Source organism: Periplaneta americana, chromosome 10 (genome assembly GCF_040183065.1).
Source record: "Periplaneta americana isolate PAMFEO1 chromosome 10, P.americana_PAMFEO1_priV1, whole genome shotgun sequence".
Taxonomy (NCBI): domain Eukaryota; kingdom Metazoa; phylum Arthropoda; class Insecta; order Blattodea; family Blattidae; genus Periplaneta; species Periplaneta americana.
Window position 1 is genome coordinate 132,056,106 of NC_091126.1, and position 10,915 is coordinate 132,067,020.

At 41.5% G+C, this 10,915-nt stretch overlaps 1 protein-coding gene across 3 annotated transcripts in view; it reads left to right on the forward strand.

Moving 5' to 3' along the window:
- Positions 1-10,637, forward strand: part of vri (vrille) — a 283,942-nt gene extending 273,305 nt beyond the window's left edge. The window contains exons 1-2 of one of the 3 annotated variants that reach the window (XM_069838146.1): positions 6,187-6,416; positions 8,717-10,637. In XM_069838146.1, coding sequence (XP_069694247.1) covers positions 8,737-10,140 — 1,404 coding nt within the window. In that variant the 5' untranslated portion in view covers positions 6,187-6,416; positions 8,717-8,736 and the 3' untranslated portion in view covers positions 10,141-10,637. Of the gene's footprint in view, positions 1-6,186; positions 6,417-6,829; positions 7,596-8,716 lie in introns of those variants that run through there. The other 2 variants (XM_069838147.1, XM_069838145.1) reach the window with 2 other exon arrangements.
- Positions 10,638-10,915: the final 278 nt, after the last annotated feature.

A 10,915-nucleotide genomic window follows, 5' to 3' on the forward strand; every position in this document is an offset into this window, starting at 1 on the left:
CAGTGACATAATCCTCCATTTCATTATCGGACATCAAATCAAATTATGCTAGTTTTGTGGGTATATACGATTATGCTGCAGTGTGGGCCACTGTACGTAGTCGGTGCTTTTTTTTCTGGCGGAACGCGCCTTCAAAGTCTGGAAGTTGGACGAAAAGGAGGTTAAAAACGACAAAATTCCCGTGAACTGGACAGTAATCCTCCACCCATGCGCTATAATATATTCTACAAAGGGCTCCGGAAGAAAATCACTGCGTACAGTAGGTCCTACAGCATCTAATATATCATGTTTAGTATATGTTAGGCCTATATTACAGCGTAAATCAATTTTCAATGGTTATTTACATTTATACATTTGCTTTATATATAGTTATGATTTTTTTTTCGAAATTTAACGATAGAACACATTAGTCTTATAATTTAACTTCACATTCATAAATGTGCTGTTGTTCATATGTCGCTTCAAATCTGTCGTAACTATGTTCGAACAAAAACAAGTTTCAACTGTGAAGGTTAGCAAGTCATTCTGGCTTGGCAAACATTAATATACGAGTTGGGAGGCGACCGGGAGACAATAGATCGTATTGTTTTTGTTGTGCAATTGGTAGCTGAAATTAAGTGATTATTGTTCGAAGTATAATTCGGACTGTGTCCTTCATTTCAATATTGTGATTTGAAATATGTATGTGCGCATTGCAATTGAAGGCTTTTCGCTACTCATGGTTTCTCTCTCGAGTTCAGAATTTCTTCCATATCGCAAATCAAGAATGGTAGCAGAGTCCAGACTCAAATATATCCTGTACTTGAATTATGAAATCTATTATGTACGTAGATACACCTAATTTTCGCAAAGCACGGATTCACGAAATACTGGGTTTCTGTTGAAAAAAAAATGTTTAAAAGACATTCCAAATATACGTAGGCCCTATATGCAAGATTTTTGCTTTTGCATAAATTTATTTTAAATCACGTTTTCATGAGAAATATTTGTTTTTTCTTTAAGAAATTTTAATTTAAAGTGTCCAAAACATATAAGCATTGTAAGTCACAAACATATACGCGTGAATTAATAAAATAAGCTTTGGTGAAGCTGGGCTCCCTGCGAGATGTACTGTTGGCAGGCATGGCAGTGATTGAACTTACAGTAGGTGGATATAATTTTCTTTTAGTTAGGTAGTGTAATTCTCTTAAAAATTATAGGGCCTATATGATTAAGGAGTTTTGCGTTGATATTTATGTAGGCATACAAAATTTTGAATTTAATATTCGCGCCCTACCGCCACGATGGTCTGGTGGCTACAACTCTGGACTTATAATCCTGCAGACCCAGGTTCGTTCCCCGGTCCACACTCGACTTATAACTTGTCTTGGGCAAGTCCGTGGTCTAGGTAACACAGGGATTTCCTCCGGAAGCTTCTGTTCCTCTGTGGCATCCTGACAAATCATCATCAACTGATCTCACATCAACTCAGCGTGTGTGTAGCGTAGACCAGCCTCCTATGGCGCACCCAGGGCAATGGCTCTGTCGGTAAATTTGTCTACACAACTGGCTTCATATAGGTGAATGACGAAAAGTCAAGTCCTATCATTAGAAAAAAAACGTATATATAATATATAACTTATTATTCACACCCTAATTCAAAACATAATTTTGATTCTAACACTCAAACCGTATTCGGAATTTAGACTGACTATTTCTGCATGAAGTAGATAGGCTCTATTGCCTGAAAGTTTTGTGGTGCCTATTTTATTCCCACACAGGTTGGGGAAACTGTTACACAGCCGATCGAAAACTGTCAAGTATTGTTAAAATGTAGAAAGATTCTTAAGATTCCCTAGATGATAGAGACCTCTAGTCATTTTAGGCGTATTCAGTAATGTATTTTGTACGATGAGAGCCAAAAAGGTATATTTTAAAACGTGAAATAATACCGAATTTAGATTTTTTTTTTACGAAATAACGAAATTAGTAGCATTTTTATATTGAAATTTAAGAATTTTATTCACCTCTAAAACCCATGTATTGTGGGTCCCTATCACCACAGCATGGCGCGTTCTCAGGTTGCGGATGAAGGAGACGGCCTCCAGATATGGAGGGTAGGTGCGAATATATTGAATAAGCAGTCGTGGACAGACGATAAGCGGTGGTCCTCCAGCTTGGGAGTTGGGCGAAGGGCTAACAACCCATCACCGTAAAAAAACATCTTGTTACGAAACCTTACACTAAGCCTCGGAATGGGGCTGATTCTCTGGCACGACCACAGTTTAATAGTTTGAGAATAAGGTTCTTAAGAAAATATTTGGAGCTAAAAGGGATGAAGTTATATGAGATAGAGAAAGTTACACAACACAGAACTGCATGCATTGTATTCTTCACCTGACATAATTAGGATCATTAAATCCAGACGTTTGAGATGGGCAGGACATGTAGCACATATGGGCGAATCCAGAAATGCATAAAGAGTGTTAGTTCGGAGGCCGGAGGGGAAAATACCTTTGGGGAGGCCGAGACGTAGATGGGAGGATAATATAAAAATGGATTTCAGGGAGGTGGAATATGGTGATAGAGACTGATTAATCTTGTACAGGATAGAGCTCGAAGGCGGGCTTATGTGAGGGCGGCAATGAACCTCCGTGTTCCTTAAAGGCCAGTTGTAATAAGTAAATTCACTCTGGAATAGGATCCCTAGATATACGCAATTATTTATAATCTGTGAAAGAGTTTTTATTTTAGTTTTGACTTGTACCTGGCAATGATATTACAAGCAGAGGGTCCACACTTGTGGAGTAACGGTTAGCGCGTCTGGCCGCGAAACTAGGTGGCCCGGGTTCGATTCCCGGTAGGGCCAAGTTATCTGGTTGAGGTTTTTTCCGGGGTTTTCCCTCAGCCCAATATGAGCAAATGCTGGGTAACTTTCGGTGTTGGATTCATTTCACCGGCGTTATCACCTTCGTCTCATTCAGACGCGAAATAACCTAAGATGTTGATAAAGCGTCGTAAAATAACCTGCTAAAATAAAAAACAAGCGTAGGTCTGTTATCTTTACATGGTGTACTACATTATTTTATTGACTAACCGATAGAAAACATCAATTTTACAGCTACTCTTTCGTAAAGGACTTGTTTTTTGCCTATACAGCACAAAATGTATTTCGCTGGCTTGGAATTTTGAACCTTGTAAACGAAGAAAGACTGCTATCCTATTGTTGCGAAACCAACGACCTTAAGATTCAGCTGGGCAAGCTAAAATAAGACGACTCGGATCCGCTTCTAACATAAACACATGTTATAAGTGCGGTCGTATAAAACTGTCATGATTGGGTGACGCCTTGAGTCCCAAGCACTGAGTGGCAATTCTTGAGGGTCATCCCTGAGCTGCTGCGCCCTTGAAATACCGCAGATTTTCGAAACAGAGTAAGAGAGAACTTGGATGTAATTTACTAGCAAGCTTGGTGCCAAAGTAAACAAAAAATATATAATCAAGCAGCTATTTTAAAACCAATCATCAATATATCCGCTTTCAAAAGCTCTCACATTCCTTCCAACATGTCACAAAATGGGTCAGGACGTCTATCCAACAGTCAATGTCATCTGACTTCCTTTCATTAACCAATTTTTATTAACAGTGACGTATTAGGCAAGTTAATTCGGAATTCTCAAGCACGTGCAACGTTTTGAAATACGCCGTTACGAAAACGTATATTTGTCTCCAACAGGAAAGACGCAATGAATTTACATCGGTTGCTTTACATTTCAATTTATTCTTGTTTCATTATTGATATAAACACATTAATTCCTTTCAGAACAAGTAACATTGAATTTGATTACATGATCGTATCTAAAATAATTTAATGTAATTCGCAGTTCTGGTAGTCTAACATTTACCACAGGCAATGAATCACAACGCATTCAAAATTACGACTTCTGCCTTAACAATAGACCAGTGAAACGACATTAATTTGAAATCATAGCTTTGTGTGGGTCTTAGAACTGATTTTGGGCTGGAACGAGAAATTTTTTCTTAGTAGCTCATGTACAAACCTTAGCGTTATTCGAAATTTTCATGGACGGATTTTGAGTAGCGGCACCTATTTAAAAGTAATTCTCTGAATAATCCGATGAACGACTTTAAAATTATCGTTCAAAAGTTCGAGGCGTAATTTGATGTTTCTGTTTATTTATATAAATTAAATTAATTTCGTCTTATAAAATCAATTCGTAAAATATGGCGCAGTATTTAAAAATTACCCAAATAAGACTATAACTTCGATCACAAACTATTAACAGCTCTTCTGCACAGAATGGATTGGTAGCTAATAAAACCAACTTAAAGCAGGCTCTAGATACTAAAGTTTGGGAAAGTGTGTACTGATTATTTTCTGATTATTTTTGTTGCTCTTGTATTTCAGACTAAATGAATTATGCAAATGGAGAATAATAAATTGTTTATTTGTCTCCAACAGGAAAGACGCAATGAATTTACATCGGTTGCTTTACATTTCAATTTATCCTTGTTTCATTATTGGTATAAACACATTAATTCTTTTCAGAATTAATAACACTGGATTTGATTACATCAGCGTATCTAAAATAATTTAATGTAATTTGCAGTTCTGGTAATCTAGCATTTACCAAAGGCAATGAATCACAACGCATTCAAAATTACGACTTCTGCCTTAACAATAGACCAGTGGAACTACACTAGTTAGAAATCGTAGCTTAGAACTGATTTTGGGCTGGAACTAGAAATTTTTTCTTAGTAGCTCATGTTTGTATTGTCATTACCTTAGCGTGATTCGAAATTTTCATGGACGGATTTTGGGTAGCGGCACCCACTTAAAAGTAGTTCTCTGACTAATCCGATGAACAACTTTAAAATTATCGTTCAAAAGTTCGAGGCGTAATTTGATGATTCTGTTTGATATAAAAATTAAATTAATTTTGTCTTATAAAATCAATTCGTAAAATATGGCGCAATATTTAAAAATTACGCAAATAAGATTATAACTTCGATCACAAACTATTAACAGCTCCTCTGCAAAGAGTGGATTGGTAGCTAATAAAACCAACTTAAAGCAGGCTCAGGATACTAAATTTTGGGAAAGTGTGTACTGATTATTTTCTGTTTATTTTTGTTGCTCTTGTATTTTAGACTGAATGAATTGCGTAAATGAAGAATAATAAATTGTTTACTCAGAAACTTATGTTACACTTACACCCAAATTATATAAACAGAAAAATAAAGAGATAGATTGCAACTACAACCGTTTACGTTTAAATATTAGTAACTTTTCGATAACCTCCATGTATTGCTGTGTTCTGGGTGCTGTTAATACAATGGATAACGGTACTTTTAATACTCTGTTACAAGTAACAGCAAGTTATTAAGCATATTACGAAAGAGTTTAGTAGCCCTATATTTTTTACTTTTCTTTTTCTTTTCCAATCTATCACCAATCCAATTTCTCAGAAAATACGTATTACTTTATCGTACGACAAACGTAGGCTTAATGCCAAGGAAAATTCACGTCACTCAATTCTTTGCGAAGAAAATAATCAGGCTAATTATACAAAATCAATTGTCGACCGAGGGAAATGAACATTGCGTGAAACACCGTGTAGTAATCGATCGCGTTTGTTTTTAATAACGGGCATTATTGAGTAATATTCTTACTTCACGATATTAGTAAGGGATTATTGATTTTACGGCCTTTTAATGTATATTTTATAGAGCATTTCGTACAGAGTTGTACAACCTCTGAAGCTTTGTAAGTATCTACAGCGTCTAGGGTTTGTTTTATAAAAGAGGTCACTCACTCGCTAACATATTCAGCGCCGCAATTTTTGAACAGGCACTGACATTCTAAACTTATCTTAACCTTGCCAACAGCAAAACGCTTTCTTCTTTCTTTTCCGCCTGAGAATCGGTTCACTCACCCTGCATTGCGCTGCGTACTCATCTCGAATATTCGGCTATCTCCGGAAAAGTTCGTACGTCGGACTGCCGAAGGGAGAACGGGATCCTGCTTACGTAACAAACCCCACATACTTTGTTACGTAATGTGAAGGTGACCTATCGCGGCTCTGATTGGTGACTCAGAGAGGGTGTTGTCCTCGCTCCAGGGCCGCTCCCCCCCGCTTCCGAGCTATCATCCCCACTACTCCTCACACGACATTGACTGCGAGAAGCCAGTGCCGTCGTCTCGCGCAAGAGGTTCGTCAGTGTAACGCAGAACGTGTGAAGTGTCAGACGTGTTTTGTTGAGCCAGCACAAGTGACAAAGCGCGGTACAGCGTAGTGCAGTAGCATCATACCCAAGTGTCATATTACACATTCAACGAGTGTTTATTTCATCTGCGAAGTTGCCATCACTCCCTGCAGTGCTGAAAGACATTACAAACAACAGTGTCACAATTGGTGAGTTTGTTATGCTTTGTGTTGTCCGAAACAATTAAGTCTTGTTAAGTGTGCCGTATGTCGGTGTAAAGTATATTACTTTTCGGTTCGATAGAGAAGTGTTGGGCAGAAATAAAACGCGTTGTGTCATCAGATATTTATTTTCTATTTTTTTTTTCGTACATATGACGTGGATGCATCGCTTCCCACGCACATGTTGAGTCGGTCTTCTGTCACCAAGAATGACACACTTTTGGATCTTGATGACTAAGGCCGATGAGTGTAGGGGATTTTTCTAGGTCCGTTTCAAGATCAGTGTTGCATCATCTCAAGAGTAATATATTTTGGCCTTGTCAGGTGATGCAATAATAATAATAACAATATTTTCATAAATAATACCAAAAACTTTGAAGTTAGAGCAGACTGGAAGTACAGCGCGCTTGGGGAAGTTTGTAAACGAATTCATTAATGTATTCCGATCTATTGCTACCTAATCGATGTACACAATGGTGAACAAAGGTTGGCTCACGTCCCATGCCACCGCCATCACGCATGCGTCTGCACTTGCTGCAGCCGTTGTTTGCCCTTCGGAAACGCGTTATATAATCTCTTGTACTAGGGTTTTTATCCTAAAACGTTGTTGCTTGAAAACTATAACTGCAGGCACAAACACAACGTGACTTGGATCACGTGTCGGTGCCACGGCCGTGTTGCGTAACCTTTGCTTCTTGCTGCCTAGCCGATTTGCTCTAGGAAGGAAGTTGAATTGTTACATCATGTATATAAGAAAGAGATAGAAGTGCGCGTCGGCCCTTTGGTGCGCGGTGTTCTGTCCAAAATATCTTGACTCTTCCTTTACCCGAACTATTGCGCACATATGACTCAGGGGGATTGTGTAAGATGTTATTGCGAATCTGTTTTGTTGAAAGTGGTGCAATTCAATGTAATCGTGTTAACGGGAAGGATATAAACGCTATAGACGCAGATAAATTAGTCATGTAAATATAAATAACATCGCGATAACACAGACAACAATAGAAAAATCGGAACAGGAAGAATAGCAGTGCATAAGTAGTTCCTATAATTTTGTTGTAAATCTTGTCATACAACTACACAAGTGGAGTGCAACATCACAAACGTGTAAGCGCTGTAAAATTTCACGTGGAAAAGAGTGCACGCTGAGGGATTATAAATTCATACGTAAGTAAACATGAAATATCAAACTGAAAATTCGTAACAGTGAACAGTTTCTATGAAAATGTTTAAAACTAGGAAAATTGGAGGTTTAATTTTGTTATCACCGACGAATACCAAGTGGAGAGATATAAACCAAACACAAAAATCGATTAAGTGATGGATAAATTCATTACTAGAGTTCGTTAAGCGCGCGAAAGTTCGTATAAAATACGATTAAGGACTTCAGCGACACACAATGTGCAAACTGAAGTACCGTGAATTACTTTATATGAAGAACATAAAATTTCGCGGGGAAATCACGGTTTCTCGTTGACGTAGTACAAAAATATTTGTATTGACAACAGATCTGAAGTATTACACCATTCAAAACAAAGAGGGGAGATTGACGCTTCAACGAAGCCATGAAATGTGAAACCAACCAACTTTTACAAAATAATAATAATTATTATTATTATTATTAGTAGTAGTAGTAGTAGTAGTAGTAGTAGTAGTAGTAGTCATAATGAATTTTAGTGACACGTAATGTGCAAAGTGAAGAGACTACCGTGAATTACTTAATGTGTCGGGCCTAAAATTTCATGACAAAATCACGATTTCATGTTAACGTAGTACACAAATATTTATATTGACAGTAGAGCTGGAATATTACACCATTCAAAACAAAGGAGGGGGATTTACGCATCAAAGAAAGCACAGAAACGTGCGACGCAACTTGTGACGTAACGCTCTTAGTACCGAGAGGGCGCCACTACACGTGAATCAATTGTTGGCAGGTGAGAATTTCGTCCGTGTGGCCGGCCGCGTGAGGCCGTGCGAGGTGTCGCAAGGGTTTGTTGACGGCGAGAGGAGAGAGCCGCGCGGCGGAGGTTTTGTCACGCACACGTGCGCAGCTCCGTCTCCGGCGAGAGCACAGCCTCTACTGACGCAAGTCGTGTTCCGGTGCCGATGGGGCCAGAGCGGTGAGGGGAAGGGGGCCACGAGTTCGCGCAGCGCGCTCTAGAGAGTGCATTGTTCCCACTGAGTCACATGGTTCCTCTACTTGGTCCTGACACGCTAAAGGTCACCGGCCATGACGACTAAACTGCAGTTTGGATCTAATGTCGCTTCCCTTTATTGTGTTGCAGATGTTTTGAGGCATCGAATTATGGTGGCAGAGTTTGTCGCCCGGCAGAGTGGATCGCCCATCAATGGTGAAACGCCGTCCTTGAACTCCAGCATGCCCGGCAGCCACACCGGCGGCAGCAGCAACAGCAACGGCAGTCTGGGGGGCGTCGGTGGGCCAGACCCCTCCATGCACATGGGGATGTCGCGTGCCGGATCCCCCGACCCCGACAACTACCCGCCGGGCTTCGACCTGGCGGGACATCTCAAGAGGAAAGAGCTTTTCTCTCAACGGAAGCAGCGGGAATTCATCCCTGACAACAAGAAAGACGAGAGCTATTGGGACAGGCGACGCCGCAATAATGAGGCGGCTAAGAGGTCCCGTGAGAAGCGTCGCTTCAACGACATGATCCTGGAGACGCGCGTCGTCGAGCTCAGCAAGGAGAACCACGTGCTCAAGGCGCAGCTGGCAGCTATCAAAGACAAATACGGGATCAGCGGGGAGAGCGTGGTGAGCGTCGAGCAGGTGATGGCCACCCTGCCCACGAGCGAGCAGGTCCTCAGCATCACCAAGAGGCCCAAGCTCGCCCCCGGCGCCGGAGCGCCTCCTCCGCTCATGTACCCCCCGACCCCGAGCCCCATCCCCACGTCCGTCATCCACCAGCCCGTGAGCACGGGGATCGGTAGCTCCCCGCCTCCTCAGACACTCCACCACTTCCAGCCGCAACCCCCGACGGGACAACACCCCATGCACCACCAGCACGAGTCCAACAACTACCCCGAGCCCGAAGCTTACACGTACACGTACCCACTACCGTCTCTGCACCCTCCGACGTTCGAAGGCAACAGCAACGTCCTCAACCTGAGCCGAAGTCGCGGAAACCGCAGCAGGCCGCAATCGCCCTTCGAACTTTCGAGTGGTAGCGGGAGTGGCGACGAGAACTCTGTTCCTGGCCCCGTGGCACTCACCACCGGCCCCAACAACAACGGCAGCAGCAATAACAACAACAATAACAACAGCCTGCCTCACAAACTGCGGCACAAGACGCATCTGGGCGACAAAGACGCCGCCACGGCTCTCCTATCCCTGCAGAACATTAAGCAGGAGCCCGGCGTGGGCCACGGTGTGGGAGCGCGCGCGAGTCCGCCCTGGGACGCCGAGGGCAGCAGCGACGAGCGCGATTCAGGGATCTCTCTCGGTGTGGAGTGGAGCGGGCACCCCGGTATGCCCTGCAGCACCGTGCCTCTCGCTCAGATGCAATTGCCGGCGTCGGTATCGCCGGGGCCCAGCGAGCCCTTGGAATGCCCCGCCGACGACTCCCAACTAAAGTCTGAACTCGCGCGCCTCGCCTCCGAGGTGGCGAACCTCAAGAGCATACTCACAAGGAAGAAGTCGGCGGCGGTAAACCAGAGTCCAAGTCCCACCCCCATGGTGCAGCCCCAGTGAACTACGAGCGAGTGAAGCATGTGTCAATTCGTGTGCCAGGGGCGGAGCGGCCTGGATCTGATGAAAATCTTGTATTTATTGTCTTATTTGTTAATTATTGATATAGTGATAATAAGACTGTATTTTCTTAAACTCTTAATGAAAGAAAGTGGTGATTGTTGTGATTTGTAAGATGAAAGTTCTTTTATGAAGTTCCAACACGATTTCTCCCTAATCACCCCTATCGTCCTATAATTATTTACATTATTTAATATGCCAATACTGTGAACACTTGTAAATATGAGTAGTGTAGCTATGGCAATTTTTACCTTTAGTCTATTTGTCCTGTCCTGTCCTATCAGCTCATCATTGTCCAAAGCACCAGCCTATACGAAGTCTGGCTGGAATCATTCTGTCTGCTCAAACATTCTGTATGGTCCTCCAACATTTCTACTACATTCTCAGTCTTGTCTATTTGTATTCACTGGATATATTGAATAAATTCCATGTTTTGTCAAGTATTGTGTTTATTTCAATGACAGGGTGAAGAAATTGTACCTGGAATCAACTATGCTTGAGAGCTATGTTTAAATTTCAATTTGTTATTCCTTTCCCGTTTAAAAATGTACTCCGTGGAATACGTGACATCAGGCTGTATCAACGTCAAAAGTCCTCAAACGTTCTGAATACCTATTTCTTTACACAGAAGAATAATATAAAATTTTAATTTAAACATAAAGCTCTCAGGTATAAAAATTAACTCTGAACCATACACGAACCTAACCTAATTTAAGTG